Source organism: Mauremys mutica, chromosome 1 (genome assembly GCF_020497125.1).
Source record: "Mauremys mutica isolate MM-2020 ecotype Southern chromosome 1, ASM2049712v1, whole genome shotgun sequence".
NCBI classification, from domain to species: domain Eukaryota; kingdom Metazoa; phylum Chordata; order Testudines; family Geoemydidae; genus Mauremys; species Mauremys mutica.
This window is the reverse complement of record NC_059072.1, coordinates 241,649,237-241,669,231: the sequence shown is the minus strand read 5'-3', so window position 1 is coordinate 241,669,231 and position 19,995 is coordinate 241,649,237. Positions and strand designations below refer to the sequence as shown.

The 19,995-nt window shown below is 45.7% G+C and overlaps 1 protein-coding gene across 4 annotated transcripts in view; it reads right to left on the bottom strand.

Moving 5' to 3' along the window:
* The window catches only part of SLC9A7 (solute carrier family 9 member A7), a 123,059-nt gene extending 113,939 nt beyond the window's left edge, over positions 1-9,120 (bottom strand). Inside the window, exon 1 of one of the 4 annotated variants that reach the window (XM_045004802.1) lies at positions 8,795-9,120. In XM_045004802.1, coding sequence (XP_044860737.1) covers positions 8,795-9,047 — 253 coding nt within the window. In that variant the 5' untranslated portion in view covers positions 9,048-9,120. The remainder of the gene's footprint in view (positions 1-8,794) is intronic. The other 3 variants (XM_045004778.1, XM_045004787.1, XM_045004796.1) reach the window with 3 other exon arrangements.
* Positions 9,121-19,995: the final 10,875 nt, after the last annotated feature.

Genomic DNA, 19,995 nt, shown 5'->3' with positions numbered 1-19,995 from the left:
CATCACTTTCAAGGAGTGTTTTCACAAGCAATAGTTTGATAACTCAGTCTTTAAAAATGAATATTGGATCTCTTAACAGTTCTAACACTTCCCCAAAGGAGTCTTCCCATATAGAAAAGACAAATTTCATAAAGACACGTAGAACATAACTCATTAAGTACAGGCTTTCCCCCCCCCACACACACAGATGAGAACAAAGTTATAATATTTGGCATAGTCTGATCAAACACCTTGTTTGAAACAGAAACTTCCAAAAACAAAATACCCTATGCTCATTGCTAATGAAACAGAGTCACCATAGTGCCTGCTGTGACAGAGTTGGTCTCTACAGACATTTTATCATAGCTATCTGGCTGCATTCCTCCACACTGTCTGCAGTACAGTTTGGAAATGGGGAAGTAGGCTTGTGACAGCGATGGACTCAATCATCTTATCTCAAAACATGGGATTGGCCTGTGACTGGGTTTGACCTTCAGCTCAGAAAGCAAACTCTGAGGACGGACAATTGGAAATCTGAGCATCACAGTTCCTATAGGGCAAGCAATATAGTTGCCCTCTATTGTGTGGCTTAACAATATGCAGAAGGTCCAGGTTGCTAAAGAGAGCATCACGTTTTCAAAACTAGGCTGACTAAAGTTATGCTCCTAAATCCCTGTTGTAAATCTGTAAATTGTAAATCCTAAATCTGTATTTAAACATTTAAGTAAGCGTAGCCTTTTTACACGGTTGTTAAGCACCTGTAACACCCATTGATTCTGATAGCAGCATGGAGATTCCAGATGTTATTTCCACCATATCTGAAGGTCAATCTTGTCACACTGAGCACAGAGGTGGGAAAACAGAAATGAGTCCTTCTTTCACATTTACAACAGGGATTTAGGAGCCTAACTTTAGGAACCCAAGATTGAAATTTTAGCCACACACATTCATCTGTGACAGTTGGAGAACTGAAAAATTTCTCTTTTCTACAGTCAGACATCAGGAAGGTAAAATTTGCACATCTGTTAATTAGACATTGGTTTCCATTTTTCTTGTATGTTGTTTCTGTACATTTGATACTCTCAGTAAATAAATCTCCTGTTTTACATTTCCCAAGGGGATTGTTGTTTTCAAATAACGGTACAGCAAAGGGTCTTATTACCTAGATGGGTCCACACGATATAAAAAGAGATATTTGAGGTGATTCAGAGGGAGACTTTTCCCCGCAGGAGGCAACATTAGTGGGGTTTGATAGCTACGATCAATAAGAGAAATCCAAATAAATGTCTTATGATGACAATATGAACAGAGATCAATTAAGTTATAAGGGTGATCATTATCAAGAAATATATTGGTCACTATGCATCAAATGCAGGATTCAGATCAATGTCAAGAAAAAATGAACTTCCACCACCCCAACTGCTGTCACAAGTTTGTATGCTTGTGTCAGGGAGGACCTGCTTCTGTACCTGCTCCATACGTGGTACTTTCATTGACTTCAAGAGCAGTGCCACAAGCAGGGCAGCTGAAGAAGTGGGTCTTACATGATTACTGAACATTTATATTGTGTTAGCACCTAGATGCCTCAAAAAGGTCAGTGCCCAATTGTGTTCTGCATTTTACAAACCATATACTAAATGGCATCGCCTGCCCCAAAGGGCTTATAATTAAGGCTACAATTTAATGACAGTTATTTTTAGTAAAAGTCATGGAGACGGGCAACAAACAAAAAATTCCAGCCCATGACCTGTCCATGATTTATACCATAAATACCTGACTGAATCGGGGGGAGGAGGGGTACACTGGGGAGGGGGAGCCCAGGGGGCATGCAGTACCAGCTGCTGGGCCGGGGGGGGGGAGCCCCGGGGCACCAGTGGCTGCTCCAGCCGCCCCAGGACCACGGTTCACGCAGTCCCCAGGGCCAGCCACATCAACTGCTGCTTGGGCAGCCCTGGAGTCAACCACACTGGCCGCTGCAGAAGTCACGGAGGTTGCAGGAAGTCATGGAATCCATGAATTCTGCAACCTCTGTAACAAACAAGGAGCCCTACTTATAATTTAAGAGATGTGTAAGCAGGGTCTGCATGAGCTCCACCACATCTAGTGATGAGCAGGGGGAAAGACTGCAGGAACAGACCATGTTTGCATTGACACCCAACTCTGCCTAGATACATACCATGACGGAGCTTCTTCGCCAAAACGATCACTTTCGGGCTACAAAGCACTTTAGCATTGAGCACAGGGGTTATGAAATGTTGTTATCAGTATTGTAAGAGTAAAGGGCAGCAGAACTGCACTTAGCCAGCCTTGATTGAGGGGGTCACCCTAATCTGAATCTTACTTGCTAAGCAGGGTGTAAGGATGCCCCATCCCAGTGAAGGCGAGTGGGGGTGGGCACAGGTGTTCCTGCCTGGTGGAGTGGCCTCTGCCCAGAGTCCTAGATACTATCTGACCTTCCCCTCTCCACCGTTTAAAGACAGAGCTAATTAGACTCAATTGAGATCCATTGTTTCTGTTCAGTGATTACCAGAGCTGAATCACTGACAAGCAGGTCAAGGGGCTATGTCTTAGACAATGATGAAAGGAAAGATAATGCAGAGCCTGTCCTGGCAGTGAGGTACCCTGAAACCAGTGAAATCATAAAGAGCAAAAATCACTAAAGATCTGGGTTCAGCGGTAGAACCTCAGAACACAGCATCACAGACGTGGCAGCGAGCATCCAATAGCAGCAGCACGTGACCAGTGGCAGCAGAGAAAAGTGGTGGTAGCAAGCGACCAACTGTGGCAGAAAAAAGCAGTGGCAGCAGCGGCAAACAGCCATTTGCAGAGGCATGCAGTGACCACAGAGACATTGCTCGACGTCCCCTCCCCCCATCTTTTCCGGGATAGGAGAGGGGAACCCCTGCAAACACACCTCTAAACTCAGGTCTTGGCTAATCAAGGACAGCCAACTGTGCATGGGATGCAGCGGAGGGACACAGGAGTGATGTGTTAAAGGGACATTCATTCATCGGACTTTCCCACCACAAGGTGAGAAACTGAGGCAAAGGACAGTGCCCAATGCACTGTGGGGTCAGGTTTCTTTATGGTAACATGCTTTTGAATGTGGTTGTGGTGTTTCCCCAAACTAATGCTTGGTTCCCTTTCCCTTTTATTAAAAGTTCTCTTTTGTTATACACAGACTTCGTGTGTGGAAGAGAGGGGAATTATTGCCTCTTAGAGGCTCCCAGATGTGGTATTATGTTTTCCCACATCACTGGGTGTGAGCTCAAGCCAGTTCTGTTTTGTATTGTTAAGAGGAAACCCTAGCTCAGTGATACTCAGACTGAGGCGCATGAGCCACAAGTGCCTCTTTAATAGGTCACCTGCATCTCTCTGCAGCACATATTAAAACAGTGTGGTTGTTATTAACCTAAGTTTTTAACCAATCAGGATGCTTTTACTATGTTATTAACCAATTGTAGTTGGTAAAATAATAATTAGTCATTTTGCATTAAGTATAATATAAAATATTTCGAGTCATACAGTTTAAATATGAATATACAGTACTAGTAAATGAAATCATGAATTCACACTACTGTGGCTCTTTTGGGTAATGTTGATCGCTAATTTGGCTCCTGAACCCCTGAGGTCTGAGTATCACTGCCCTAAATACTGAACCCAACCCTTGTGGCTGCCCATGCCACCTGGCAGAAGGATTACAGGTGTAACTGCAGAACTGTAATTGATTAACAACATCTATTAGCCATCTGAAATTAAATGTAATGCACATTGTTAGACTATTTTTCAAAGCCTGTCAAAAAAGACCTCCAGTACTTGTGGGAGATGTCCAGGATTCAACACATATTGCTTAATCTTAAATAAGATTATAAATTACAGGTGTGACAATAGGGAAATATTTGTATTTCCTTATTATTACGGTACATGTCTCAGTGGGTTTGTTTACGATGGGTTATTTGCTATGGAGTTAGATCAAAAGGGCTGGTAAAGGAACCAAGCCGGAAAGACAGCATAAGACATCCCAACAAACACAACAGCTAGGTTCATAGCCGTGAAGAAGCAACTCCTCAACACCAGGTGACATAGCTGTTTTGCCAAGGCTGAAAAGAGAGAGATTAAAGGGAATGATAAACCACTGCAGAACACTGGGCCTAGACGAGGGAAGGGGTTGAATGAGTGGCCAGAGGCTTCTCAGAAAGCCAGCAAGAACTGACAGGCTGGCAAGGAACACACCAAGACACAGAAAGAGCAGGTGGCAAGCAGGACCATCTGCTTCTCCCAACCAGACATGGAAGTTAGCTGGGCTGAGGAGAACTTTCCAAACCTGGCAAGGAAAGATTATGGTGCAAATTCTACACATAAAGGCCTTTGATAGTTTTCACCCTTTGTTGTATATGCTTTGAACCGTCAGAGGAATTAATAACTAATACTTTGTTTCGAAGACACTGTTTTTGAGTTTCTTTAATAACTTGTTGGACACAGGTCCCCAGAGGAAAAGGGGTGACAGGTACCAAAGCAGTCGGTAAGCAGGGGGGCTGCAGCCCAGAGATCCACTTTAAGAATGACTGGACTGCATGGTTCCACCCAGCGTGATGTTAAGAAAGCCAGGCCTGTCATCTAAGGGCTGCGCTCAAGAGGGACTATAAGGGATCTAAGGTGCAGTTCACGCTGCAACTGTGAAAATAGGTTATGAAAAATATGGCTTACAGTATGAAGAGTGATGTATGAAATCTCAAATAATATCTCAATAATACAATGTTTTTAGAGAGCATATTTAATCAGAACCTATTACAGATAGACGAGTGGTGATAGCTTCCATTGAGGTGGTTGTGACAGAGCAGGGAATTTATAAGTGTTGTAGGACTGCACAATGGTGCTTGGTATTCTGGAATCAAGTCAGTGATTAATGTAAAGTTATGGGAAAAGGGCAAATCTGGGCATAGCAGTGGCCTTATCAGACATGGATTCTATACCAGGGTTTCTCAAACTGGGGTCGCCACTTGTGTAGGGAAAGCCCCTGGCGGGCCGGGCTGGTTTGTTTACCTGCCCCGTCCGCAGGTTTGGCCAATCGCGGCTTCCACTGGCCATGGTTCGCTGCTCCGGGCCAATGGGATCCGCAATCCGCGGCCAGTAGCAGCTCCCATTGGCCCAGCGATCCGCGGCCAGTGGGAGCCACGATCAGCCGGACTTGCGGACGGGGCAGGTAAACAAACCAGCCCGGCCCGCCAGGGGCTTTCCCTACACAAGCAGCGACCCCAGTTTGAGAAACCCTGTTCTATACAGACCTCAAAGAACTCAGCTCTTGTGGACAAACTTGTTCTTTGAAGCATAACCAGCAATGATGGCCAACAGTCTGGAGGTTAGTGTTCCTATGAGTAAAAAAGTAACTCGGTGTTGGAGAATGCAAATCTGCTTCTTTTATAAATGTACTTAGATAGCATAAGCAACTACTCTTGTACAGCCACCTGGGACTTCGGAGTGCTTCTTTCCTTACTGAAATTAAATTTGATGGGGAACCTATCTTGTCTTGAACTGAAAGTTAGTGCACATAGTACTATTATCTATTATGCACTGTTTAGAACCTAGATTGATAAAAAAAACCCACATGCATCTTTATGGTTCATTTGGTATTATATGTTTATATTGCAGTGAAACCCAGAAATCCAAGTAAGAATCAGAACTCTTTGTTAGATATTTGTTTTCCTAGACTGTAAGCTCTCCAATGGCCGTGTGTGCAAAGCAGTACATGACAATGGAGGAGAAGATATTAAATTTTATATACATATATAGATTTGCTTCTGTTTTGTTTTATATTCCTTAAATACCCAAGTATCATCTTTCACCAAACGCCTCTCAGCTTAGCCACCATTCTTTGTGAGAATGTTTGTGCAAAAGGAAGAAAGAAACTGCTATACGAATGATGTAACTTTGATATAGCACGTGTGCTGTATGTAATATCAGAAATGTAACAAATCTAGCTTGTTTTGTTCTATAGGAAGCCTGCAATATTTTTAAATAATGTGAGACAGACCCTGCCATTGCTTTATTGGCATGAAGACTAACATCTGGGGGAAAAAAAACACCCGCAAACTCATTTAAATATTTCTCCCCAGAGGTCTGCTGTATCATGGCAAGAGGGTGTTCTAAAGCAAGCACATCATATATTATAATCTTGGAACAAAGAGGCTCATCTATGCATTCCAAATATTAAATCTTTTTAGAGTTGCTGTTTGAAAACATGTAATAATTGTAACAATAGCCCTATTTTCCTCAAGCACCAGGATCATGTAATAACTAAATGTTTTGACATTTCCCCTGACATTTTTGCATTCACAACAAGAAAGCCTACAATACTATATTTCCTGAGATTTATGAATACAGAATTTTCACTTTTCTGTCAAAGATCAGAAGCTAGGGAACCATCTTAAGTATCAAGGCCTAAAAGTTACAGTAAATTTATTGCATTTAATTAAAATCCAAGATTTTTCCAATTGAAGTATTTCACATTTTGTGTCAAAATGCATCTCAAGAGGTAAGAATGATACATTCAAATACCCTTGGTGTCCTATAAAATAAATGGTGTGTGTATTTTAGAAATGTAGTAAACGCACACCACTATCAATAGGTATTTTTAAGCCCTTGGTGTACATAAAACTTTCATAGACAATGAAAAGAAAAAACACTTAAGTCTAGAATACTGTGCTGTTTTTAAATACTCCCAACCTGAAGCAATTCTGAAGATGACTACATTAAGGCAGTAACAAAGTAACATGCATGATATGATCCTAATCTTTCCTTTCTAATTAATGTTTGTACTGTGCTTTATGCCTCCAAAATGTTATTTGAGTGCTAAGTAATACTATGCTAGTAGATAATTCGCCAATCTTTTTAACCTTTATGTTTGCAGCAGAGAGAGAGAGAGAGAGAGTGAGAGTGTGTGTGTAAAATGAAATGCACAGCAATGCAGCAAGAGACCAGTGAGTAAGAAGAGACTGGGATGGGTTAAGAAAAACATCAGCAGAGGAAAATTCCACTGCTTTAACAAGCGATCAGATCTTTGGATAAGTTAGTACTCATCCGGGAAGAAAAAGTTAATTTTTCCTTTGTGTAGAATTTCTCATCTGTGCTTATCACATGCAAATTTCAAGTAGGTGTTTATGATGCAAGAGCTGGTTTACCTAAAGAAAGAAAAGAAGTTCCACTAGCAGTAATAGTTACCAATCAGAGACAGACGTCATTTTTTAAATGGATGACATCTTATGGTCAAAATTATGTTCTCTAAGAGAGAGAGAGAGAGAGTGAGTGTGTGTAAGTAAAAGCCATCAGCACAGGTTTACCTGCAGGCCTCTGCACCACTCATTAATTATAGCAGACTGTGGGACTAAGCATATCTGAATTAACAGCTACACAGAGTGCAGGTGTGAACATCTGTTCTGTTGTGTCATTTATTTTTGTCCTACAGCTGGATTTTTTATTTTATTTTTTTTAAAAAGAACATGCTCTGTTTCATTGCCTATTCAACCAAGAGGGCTTAAGATGCACTATGTAAACATTTCCTGGTATCTAATTTCGTTGCAATCAATTGCTAGCCAATAAGTACTGGGTGCCAGAGACAAGAAAATAGCAGCTCTTTGGCAGTCAGTTACCAGGACAGAGCACATGAACATTTAATGATGTTTCTTTTCATCTTCTGAAATACTCACCATGGCAGCAATGTTTAAGTTACATTTCAAAGTAATGATGATGATCTGTGTGCATATAGTACAAGAAATATAGAATAAATTCTCTTAGCAATCTAGCTTCCTAATATCAGAGAAATTGGTTGAAAAGCCAAAGCCCTTTTCATATTGTATTATGGCATTAGAGTGTACAACGATGCAAGTGGGACAGAGCACAGCTACCCCAAATATACATAATGGAGGAAAACTGTTCATCTCAGATACTAAACCCCGCATATGAACTCGCAGGCATAATGGGTGTTTTCTTCTTCGCTATGATCCAGAGCAAGTCTCCACGCTAAGCTGCCTGAAAACCTGTCACCAAAGACAAGTTATACAATAGGGGGCTTTATTGGCCTGACATGGAGTTTACAGGTCTTGTCACTTACCACAAAAAGGCAGCTTGCTCTTATTTGATTTTTTTAAAAACACATTCCTGGATCTCCTAGCCGTTTGACAAGGCAACATGGTGTAAAAAACAGAACTCAACCACATGCATATTTGGAGGATGTCTGCTGTCTTCATCAGAATAAAACAGCACGTTTAAGAAAGGAGCAGACACGAACGAACACACACACGATGGTTTCCTCCGCCACCCACACCGCCTTCCTTCCTTCTTTCTTTCCATCACTGCGCGACTGAACCTCAGCAGAGTGGCACCGAAACACCGGGCTACTCCGCTTCCCTCACACCGCCCAATCACGGCCTGGGCCCATTTAATGGGAAATTAGAACTGCCCCTCCAATCCACCACCCCTACCCCCACGGCAGGCCGGGGAAGGGGAAGCGCAGCCGGATCGCCCCGCAAGGGCCTTGCAATAAAGACAGAGGTCAAGAGGAAAGTGTGTCAGAGGCATTAGGTACTAGAGCCGGCGTCTCGTTATAAGCGGCGCGGTCCCTGAGCTCACGGGAAGGCGCGTTTACACGGGGAAAGGAAAGTGAAAAGGAACCAGGGGGAGGAGGAGAAGGGGGGCTCCTCCCCAACAGCGCGGGTCATTTCCCCGCCCCCGGCTCGGACCGCTGCGGAGATCACAGGAACCGCCCCCCGGGAGACACTGGACCGGCGGGGGCAGCAGCAGCAGCCCGGCTCCAGCTCACCATAGATCATGGCCAGGCCGGTCTCGTGGAGGAAGCGCACCCGGCGGTGCTTGAAGAGCCAGATGGTGAGGATGGTGAGGGTGAGCAGCAGGATGAAGGTCAGGAGGCTCACGCTGTCCTGCCGGTGACTCTCCTCCGCCTCCTTCTCCGTGGTGATCTCCTCCATGGCGCTGCTGCTCCGCTCCCCGGCCCGCAGCCCGCTGGCCCGCAGCAGGAGCAGGAGCAGCAGCCGGGAGCGCACGGGGAGCTGCATGGCTGGAAGCAGCCTCCGCCCGCCGCGCCGCGCCGCGCCGCAGCTGATCCCGGGCTGCCCGAGAGCCCTGGGCTGCGGCGGCGGCTGCTGCTGCTGCTGTCTGCGCGCAGCCTGTCAAGCAGGGCGCAGCTCCAGTGCGCAGGATCCCCCAGCGCACACGGGACGCGCCGCCAGCCAGCCAGCCGCCCCCTCTCCTGCCCAGCCTCTTAAAGGCGTAGGCCTCCTCCCCACCTCCCGAGGCCCAAATCCGGACGGGGTGGGTGGCAAAGCCCTCGCGTTGGGTTGGAGCTAGCCCGCCTGATGCCGTGGTGCTCTGCAGAGGCAGCCTGGAAGCCGGCAGGGTGAGAGTCAGCTGCCCTTTGCCTTTGTACTAGACTGTGCAGTCATGTCTGATGACTGGCTAGTCCAGGTGTGATGGCTAGCTAGGGTAGCTATTAGATTGTCCGATTAACTCACCATTTCCCCAGCTGAAGATTTGTCTCTCCCTGTACAAAATCCAAACGCTGTGAGGACCTGGTTTTCTACCCTCATGCCCTTTGTGTAGTCATTGACAGCTGTACAAAGTGGCAATACAACACTATCCATGCACACTGGTGGGGTAACATCTTGTACAGGTGCAAAGCATGAAGTGCTTCGTTTCTGCAGCAGGATCTGGTTTTCCACATTATTGTAAAGGGACACTATACACCATAATGGTTAGAATAAGGCAATATTTTAAGAAAAACTGCATATTGACATTGCTTTATGGTTTTAAAACTAAGAATTTTTGGGGTGGGGGAATCATCTTACTTTACTTTTTTCAGCTGACTCACTTTGGATGATAAAATACACTGCTCAGTGCCACTTAACCTGCTCTGTTTCAGTTATATCTTAGCATTCTGTTGTAACCTTCAGTTTGTAGACACAGCAGAGGAATCCAAATCCAAATAAGTTTCTGTTTTCATGTATTACTTTTAAACATTTGAATAATACAGTTTTATTAACATTCAGTTTTATAAACTGCATTGGGGAGCAGTGACCCTCCTAATATTTTTTTCAGTCACCATCCATAGCAATCAATATCAGAAGTACCTAGGAATTATGGTAACAAATCAGCCTCCCATCATGGCCTAGGATGACGCTTTAGATAGCCTGCCTCCGTTTCCTCCTTGGACTAATCAAATAAACATCACTTCAGGCTGTCTTGATTAAAAAAAAATACCCCTCCTTGGGGACTAAGTTTATCAATATAAAATAAACCATAATTAAAACTCAGAACCTCAAAACAGAATTCATTCTTAAATTCACAGAACAGTTTCTCTTCCTTCTCCCAGGCCTTCCTGGCTAGGGCCTTTATAGTCCTTCTCCTGTTTGGATAGAGTCTATCCCAGGCATCCCTGCTCGGTCAGGGTCTCTCCCAGGACTCCCTGCAGACACTACCATAACATCCTAGACTTTGCCCACTTCACTGCAATTTCCTGCTCTTTTACATTGGAATCATCTGATTATCTTTTAACCACCCTGTTACAGATGCCATTTCAAGGGCACTAGCAGCATTAGGGAGCAGGTTTTATACTTTCCATCTTACAAACTACTAATCTATTTAGTAATAATCACAGAAATGTAGAGCTAGAAGGGACCTCAAAAGGTCATTGAGTCCAGCCCCCTATACTGAGGCAGGATCAAGAAAGCCTGTGCCATTCCCAACAGGTGTTTGTCTAACCTGTTCTTAAAAATCTCCCATGATGGGGATTCCACAACCTCCCTTGGAAGCCTATTCCAGTATGTAACTAGTGTTATAGCTGGGGTGTATGGGGTGTTCAGGGAGGGGTAGCACCTCTGGTGTAGGGGCATGTCGTGTCCTTTCAGGGCAGCTCGTCCACCTTTGGTCCCCACCTGTCACTCAGCTCTCACCTGTGGCTCCCTGTAGCTGTAGCATGCGCAGCGGCCACACCCCGGGCAACAGCTTCGACAGGCTGGCTAAACCAGGTTGAGGGTAGCCGTTGGGCTTAGACCTCCGGTGAGATAGGGCTTTGTCTATCCCGAGCATGTGAAGACAGACTCCGGCGGATTGAGCGGATGAGACCTTCTAGAATAGGACCAACGGTCATGAAGGCGGTTTCTGCAAGCGGTGTGGTACGCTAAGAGCACGGCAAGACACGAAAGATGCCCTGGTCAACCACTGCGCCCAGCCCATCTCCAACCGTCTCGACTCTTGTCCTGCCATTGGAGCAAGATGGGATCTGGGAAGAGAGAGTGAGGCTGACTATGCGCACCTCTCCCTCACTTTAATCCAATCCACGCGCAAGTCTTGACATCTAACTTCCGTAAATTTCAAAGTCCTGTGGCGATGGGCGAGCGACGAAGCAGCAGGTGTGGATACACTGGGAGCTGTAGCCGTGGACCTGCACACAGGCGGCTCAGGTCTAATGGTCGTCTTCTTGCTGATCGAAGCAACAGCTGGATTCGGCGTCTACCTGAGTGACTGAGCAGCCCTTTTTAGGACCGCACTGCTCACCTCCGTAGCAAGAGGAAGGGGCTAGAAAAGGTGCCCTAAACATTGTTTGCTTCACAGAACCCTGGCCAGCTTACCGCGGCTGGAGGGGATCCCATCTTATGCGGTCGAACAACAAAACTTCAAATAACAAACCGCAAGGTGACACCACTCATTATTGGTACATGGAACGTACGCACGCTTCAAGATAACCCCTCAGCAGATCGACCAGAAAGAAGAACAGCCCTGGTCGCTAGAGAGCTCGCAAGATTTAACATCGATATTGCAGCCTTGTGTGAAACTCGTCTAGCCAACGAAGGTCAGCTCACAGAAATAGGGGGTGGTTACACATTCTTCTGGTGTGGACGTAGCAGTGACGAACGTCGTGAATCTGGAGTTGGCTTTGCGGTTAAGAATCAACTTGTCCGCAAATTTGCCAGTCTTCCCAAGGGTGTGAACGACCGACTCATGACACTGCATCTTCCACTACCGAGAGGAAAGCAAGCTATACTAATCAGCGCTTACGCACCCACAATGACGAATCCGGATGAAGTAAAGGACAAGTTTTATGAAGATCTTGATGCCCTACTCTCATCCGTGAAGCGTACCGACAGGCTGATTCTACTTGGCGATTTTAACGCGAGAGTAGGATCTGATCACTCTGCCTGGGATGGCGTCATTGGAAAAAATGGAATCGGCAAATGTAACAGCAATGGCCTACTACTCCTGAAGACATGTGTGGCTCATGATCTGATCATTACCAATACTATCTTCCGCCTGCCCACTCGCAAAAAGACGTCCTGGATGCATCCACGCTCCAAGCACTGGCATCTCATTGATTATGTCATCGTGCGGAGGAAAGATAGACAGGATGTAAGGGTGACTAAGGCCATGCCGAGTGCTGACTGTTGGACTGATCATAGACTCATCATCTCTAAATTAAGCCTTTACATCAAGCCAAAGAGACGTCCGCAGGGAAACAGAGCTGTGGTGAAAAAGATTAACGTCAGTAAACTGAGGAACCCCAATACAGCAGCTTTACTAGCAGAAGATCTTGACAACCAACTCTTAGAGCTGCAATTAGAGGAAAATGCTGAGAAGGACTGGGAACGCTTCCGGAATATTGTGCACTCTTCTGCACTAAAGGTTCTTGGACCCTCACACAGGAAACAGCAGGACTGGTTTGATGAAAACGATGAAGAGATCAAGGCCTTACTTGCTGAAAAGCACCGCCTTTACCGTGCTCATCAGAACGACCCGTCGTCATCAGCTAAGAAAAATGCCTTTAACAACACTCGCAGGACCGTACAGAACAAGCTTCGCAAGATGCAGGACTCCTGGTTGAGTGCCAAGGCAGGTGAAATCCAGATGTTTGCTGATAGAAACGATGCCAAACGGTTCTACGAAGCCCTCAGATCCTTGTACGGACCTCGGCCCTCAGGGAGCTCTCCTTTACTGGATTTAGATGGTGTAACTCTCATTACTGAGAAGACTCTGATTCTACAGCGTTGGGCTGAGCATTTTCAATCTGTACTGAACCGCCCATCTTCCATTAATAACGAGGCGATTGATAGAATGCCCCAGGCGGATATCAACCACAGTCTGGACGTTCCACCATCAGAGTCTGAAATCCTACAGGCCATCAGCCAGCTGTCCAGTGGCAAGGCCTCAGGATCTGATGCGATCCCAGCAGAAGTTTATAAGGATGGTGGTGCAGTGCTTGTTGACAAACTCACTCAACTGTTTCAGTCCTTCTGGAATCGAGGGTCTATTCCTCAGGAATTGAAAGATGCATCCATCGTACACCTCTACAAGAGGAAAGGAAATCGAAAAGTCTGCGACAATCATAGAGGAATATCATTGCTTTCCAGCGCAGGCAAGATCCTTGCACGAGTGTTGCTGAATCGCCTGATTGACCACCTGGAACAGGGTCTATTACCCGAGACACAGTGCGGCTTTCGTAAAGAGCGTGGCACTGTGGACATGATCTTCGCAGTCCGACAGCTCCAAGAGAAGTGTCAAGAGCAGAATCGTGAACTGTACACCATCTTTGTGGATCTCACTAAGGCTTTTGACACTGTCAGTCGTGAAGGTCTGTGGCGTATCATGTCGAAGTTTGGGTGCCCTGATAGATTCATCCTGATGGTACGTCAGTTCCACGACGGCATGACGGCTCGTGTTCTGGACGACGGAGAAGCTTCAGAGGCCTTTCCCGTCACAAATGGCGTCAAGCAAGGGTGTGTGTTGGCACCGACCCTGTTCAGCATGATGTTTTCAGCCATGCTGTCAGACGCCTTTCAGAACAGTTCCTTGGGAGTCAGCCTGAGATACAGGACTGATGGGAAACTGTTCAACCTGCGAAGACTCCAGGCTGTCACCAAGATAAAGGAGACTGTGCTACGAGACCTCCTTTTTGCTGACGATTGTGCCCTGAATGCTGGATCAGAGCAGGAAATGCAAGCCAGCATGGACAAATTCGCAGCAGCATGCGATAACTTTGGCCTTCTTATCAACATAAAGAAAACCGAAGTGATGCACCAGCCAGCTCCGAAAGCCCAACACCAAGAGCCCATCATCACAGTGAAGGGGCAAAAGCTGCAAGCAGTGGACCAATTTACATACCTTGGCAGCACCCTCTCCCGTGCAGTGACAATTGACATCGAGGTCAACTGCAGAATCGCCAAGGCAAGCTCTGCATTTGGCGGACTGCTGACCAACGTGTGGGACCGCCGTGGAATAAGCCTTGCTACAAAGCTTAAAGTCTACCGAGCAGTAGTGCTAACTACCTTGATGTATGCCAGTGAGACCTGGACTGTATACAGGAGGCACGCTAGGCAATTGAACCACTTCCACACGACTTGCCTCCGCAGACTTCTGAGGATTCGGTGGCAGGATAAGGTGCCTGACACAGAAGTCCTTTCCAGAGCAGGCCTGCCATCAGTTTACACTCTGCTTATGAAAGCCCAGACACGCTGGGCAGGCCATGTTGTGAGGATGCCAGACCACCGCATCCCCAAACAGCTCTTCTATGGTGAGCTGTCTCAAGGAAAGCGATCGCACGGGGGACAAAAGAAGCGATACAAAGATACGCTGAAAGCCTCTCTTAAGTCCCTGGATATCGACATCACCTCCTGGGAAACCCTGGCACAAGACCGATCGACATGGCGTACGCTGATCCACCAAGGCTGCCAGACATCTGAAGCTAGAAGGATAACACTAGCACAAGAGAAGCGAGCACTCCGTAAAGCCAGAGCTGCAAATGTTGTAACAGTGGTGCCCACGCATGTCTGCCCGACATGTGGCAGAACATTCCGTGCCCGTATTGGCCTTACCAGCCATTTGCGGACGCACTGTGGACAGCTCACAACCTGATAGATGTTAAGGTCTTCTTCGAAAACGATGGACGAACATCATCAGTGTTATAGCTAGAAAGATTTTCCTGATATCTAACCTAAATCTCCCTTGCTGAAGATTTAATAAATCTTTTAAATAAAATCCCTTAACATATTTCAAGACTGTTATCAGATTCCCCACTTATTTGCTCAAGTCTAATCATACCCAGATTTTTTAACCTTTTCTCATAGGTCAGGCTGTCTAAACCTTTTATCATTTTTGTTGCTCTCCTTTGGACTCTCCAATTTGTCCACATCTTTCTCATAGTGTAGCGCCCAGAATTGGACACAGTATTCCAGCGGAGGCCTCACCAATGCTGAGTAGACCAGGACAATTACCGTACCTTCTGTGTCTTACGTATGATACTTCATTTAATACACCCCATAATTATATTAGTCTTTTTTTGCAGCTGCATCACATTGTTGGTTCATATTCAGTTGTGATCCATTATAATCTCCAGATCCTTTTCAACAGTACTACTGCCTAGCCAGTTATTCCCCATTTTGTAGCTGTGTATTTGACTTTTCCTTCCATACTTTGCACTTGTCATTATTGAATTTCATCTTGTGGATTTCAGACCAATTCTCCAATTTGTCAAGGTAATTTTGAATTCTAAATCTGTCCTCCAAAGTGTGCAACCCCTTCCATCTTGGTGTCATCCACAAAATGTATAAACATGATCTCTACTCCATTGTCCAAGTTATTAATTAAAATATTGAATAGTATCAAACCCAGGACAGACTCTCCGGGGATCTCACTAGATATGTCCTTCCAGTTTGACAGAGAACCATTGACAACTACTCTGTGAGTATGGTCTTTCAACCAGGTATGTACCCACTTTATACTAATTTAATCTAGATCACATTTTCCTAATTTGTTTATGAGAATTTCATGTGGGGCTATGTCAACAGCCTTACTAAAATAAGATTTATTCAGACCAACTGCTTCCCGCCACCCATTCACTTGGCCAGTAACTCTGTCAAAGAAGGAGATTAGACTTGTTTTGTTCTTGGTAAATCCATGCTGGATAACCCTTAGAATCCTGTTATCCTCTAGGTGCTTACAAATTGTTGGTTTAATAATTTGTTCCAGGACCTTTCCAGGTATCAAAATTAAGATGTCTGGTCTATAATTTCCCAGATCCTCTTTGTTCCTCTTTTAAAGATATGAACTATGTTTGACCTTCTCCAGTCCTCTGGGTCCTCATCTGTCCCCCATGAGCACTGGGAGCTATGGAGAGAAGCGGGGACGTGGCATGCTCAGGGGAGGAGGTGGAGGTGGAATGGAGGTGAACTGGGGGGAGCAGGGCGGGGAGCCCCGTGGGTGCTCCAGCTGTGGAGCACCCACAGAGTCGGCACCTACGGTTTTGGATATTTCTGTTAATTGTTCTAGAAATGCCTTATCCCAGTAGCGCTGGAACAGGGGAGGCTAGGGGGTCATGCACCCCCCACTTTTTACTGCCCATAAGGGTGAGTGATGGGAATGGGGGTGCGGAGACGAGTGAATGGGAGGCAAGTTCTTGGGGGAAAGAGGCAGCATGGGGACAGGGACAGGGTTCAGGCACCATTTGCCCATACACGCACACAAACGTTTAGGGACCTTCTGCTGCTCCTGCCTCATCTACCTCCTCTTCCTGGTTTGGTGGTTCTGTAGTAGATCCCTACATTGACGTTGCCCCTGTTTCCCCCCCCACACACACACCTTTTATCTTCACCAAGAGACTTTCAGTTGGTCTGCCTCTCACCTCCTTCTGGACCTCAGAACAAGTGTATATATTTTTGATGTATAATGCAACACCTCCTTGCTTTTTTCCCTGCCTGTCCTTCCTGAACAAACTCTATCCCTCTGTACCAGTATTCCAGTCATGAGATTTATCCCACCAAGTCTCAGTGATTCCAATTAAGTAAACATTTATTTTATGTACTAAGATGTCTAGTTCTCCGTGTTTAATCCCCAGACTCCTTGCATTTGTGTGTAGACATAGGTATATATTATAAGAATAACTGTTGTGAAATGTTGTAAGGCCCAATCATGTAATCCTTATTCAGGCAAATCTCCCACAGCTCTTTTGGCTGAGTAAGGATTGGGCCTTAAGAGTTATCCACTGTATCACCTTGACAGTTTTTGATATAGAAAGAGACAGTGCTTTCGCTCTGTCCTTACAGGAACAGATTATGCTAGGCAGCTGCAATGAGAGAGGTTGCAAGAATCTTTCTCTCCAGTTTGCAAACTCTCTACAGCAGCGGTCCCCAACCTTTTTGGCACCAGGGACGGGTTTCGTAGAAAAAAAAATTTCCGCGGACCTGTGGGATGGTTTTGAGACGATTCAAGCGCATTACATTTATTTTTGTACTTTTATTTCTATTATTATTGTAATATATAATGAAATAATTATACAACTGACCATAATGCAGAATTAGTGGGAGCCCTGCCCCCTATCTGACCCCCACCCCACTTCCTGCCCCCCGACTGCCTGCCCCCCTCAGAATCCCCGACCCATCCTGCTCCTTGTCCCCTCACCATCCCCCCGAGACCCCAACCACCCTGGGACCCCACCCCTGCTCCCTGTCCCCTGACTGCCCCAACCCCTATCCCCCCCCGCTGAGTCCTGACAGACCCCCCCCCGGAACACCCACAATCCAACCCCCCCCATTCCCTGCCCCCTGACCGCCCCCCCAACCTCCGCCCCCTCTCTGTGCCCTGACTGTCCCCAGGACTCCCTGCCCCTTAGCCAACCCCCCTGGCCCCAGCCTCTTACCCCCAGCTCCCTCCTCACCCGGAGCCTCAGCGCCTCGCCCGACAGCTGCAGCTTGGCTCCGTCGGGGCCTGAGCTCCATCCCGCTCAGAGCCTCATGGTGAGGGGGCGGGGCTGGGAGCTCCACGCCGAGCGGAGGCAGCTGAGCTCAGCCCGGAGCTCGCAGCCCCGCCCCCTGACCACGCGGCTCTGAGGGGGCGGGGCTCAGGGGCCCCGCCGGAGACACGCCGCTTGATGTGCTAGGGGTCGGTTCGCGGCCCGGTTCCTAACAGGCCGCGGACCGGTACCGGTCCACGGCCCGGGGGTTGGGGACCCCTGCTCTACAGTATAAGATTAATTGCTGTCTCCATGCCCTACTGAGTGTAGGGACTACTCCCTCCTTGTGTGCCACAGGTTGCAAGCCATCTTGAAGGGGATAGGAAGGCAGTAGTGAAATAGCCCCACCTCTAGTCACATTAGACTGCTGAGCTGGTAAGGAGTATTTTGAGGGATGCTGATGCTGCAGGTGGCATGCTACTCCTGCATATCTGTGTGTCTAGGAGAACTCAATCTCTCTGGAGCATTCCCAGTAGAGGTGCAACTCCACACTACCCACAACATAAGGTTGAGCCTGTCAAGCACCAGTGGCCCACAGTCTTTTGCTCAGCACTCCAATTTGATCCCAACGACTTTGCTAGACATACAAGAGTCTTTTTTAGCTACTGGGAGTCCCACAAAGGGTAATACACATGCACACTTCTTCACCTTGAATAAGTGAGCTATGTCATATGGTAGTTTTGTTTCTGGAAATAGAAGGAAGGTACTCAGAGTATAAATATGTTCACCAGTTACTCATACTGTTAATAAATCGGGGAGAGTTTCAAAAGTCCCTAAGGGATTTAGAAGCATCTGGATCCCTTAGGTGCTTTTGAACACTTCCCCCATATGTTTATTAACAAATATGTATTGAATGCTTATTTATAGGTGCACTTCCCTTGGACCAAAGAGGTATACACATGGCAGAAAAACATACAAAATAAAAATGGAGTTAACATTTAATGGCTCTAACTAAGACTTTCCATTCAGATGCCTTTTGTGCTATCTTGGAAATTTGGTTCCAGGAAGTAAAACAGTTAAACTAAACTTCAGAAATAGATAGTAATTTATCTGCTGTTTCCTCAAGGTGAGAAACACGATGAGGTCTTGATGCTGTTTTCGGTGAAATGTAAAGTAGAACTGGTCAACTTTTTTCATTTGATTTTTTTTTTTATTAAAAAGTAGCCTTTTCTGAAAACGAATGTTTTGCCAGAAAATGTTTGTTGTTTTTATACTCTCCAATTTTTCAATTTTTGGGGGGGGGGGTTGGGGGGGTTTTCCCCTTTCCACTCCCTTGTTTCTTTTTTCAGTGGCAAAATGGAACTGGAAAAGGGGGGGAGGGGAAGAAGAGGAGGAGACAACAGGGGGAAACCCAGAAATGAAAAATATTTGGCTTTTCAGGCTGTGGGGAGGGGGGGGTGGTAAAAAATCTGAACATTTAGAATTTTTTCATGAAACATTTCAGAAAACAAAATTTAAAAAATTGTAAAATGTACCATTTTTTCACCAGCTCTGGTAAGCAGCTCGGGAGCAGGCTTTGACCTTGACTATGGCTAGAACTGTTCCACATTTCCCCTTTTGGTGGGAGTTATGTACCTAGATAACCCAGCATAAACATGGGCATGTTATTTTGGATCACAATTCCTAGTAAATTTATTCTGTCTGTAATATTGTACTAAAAAAACCCTCAAAGCCTTTGGCCACACATGTTTAATTAACCGTGTTGGGGGATCCTGGTTCTCTCAGTGCTGCTGTTTGACCTTTTGTGTAGGTGTTGTCAGCTACTCTATTTGAAAATCTTGTCCTGTTGTAAAAGTGTACCTGCTCCTCCAACTCTTCTTTTCTCTCCTTCATATTATCTTATCACATATGCTCTGATGAGTTGGGTTGGAAAATATACTGTATATAATTGGAATATTCTATCTTTTCTGTACTGTATTTGTACAATACCATTCCTCAAACCAGTACAAAATCCTTGTAAATTAGTAAAAATTAACTGTCTCCTTCTCTTGATGTTTTTCCTCTCCCAGTTCTCTAATACTTTGGCTGTCATCCCTGCAAGGTCTTGAAATTAATTTAGCTTTAGTCCACACTGTATCCTATTTCAAAACATAACCTCACCCAGAATTCAGTTAACCATTAACAGACATTTCAAGACATTACCAGTTTTAAGTAATCACTCCTACTACACCTAAGGTTTTTATCTGGAGTCCTTTTAAATGTGTAGACTCCTTGAGTTTGAACAGCCTTGA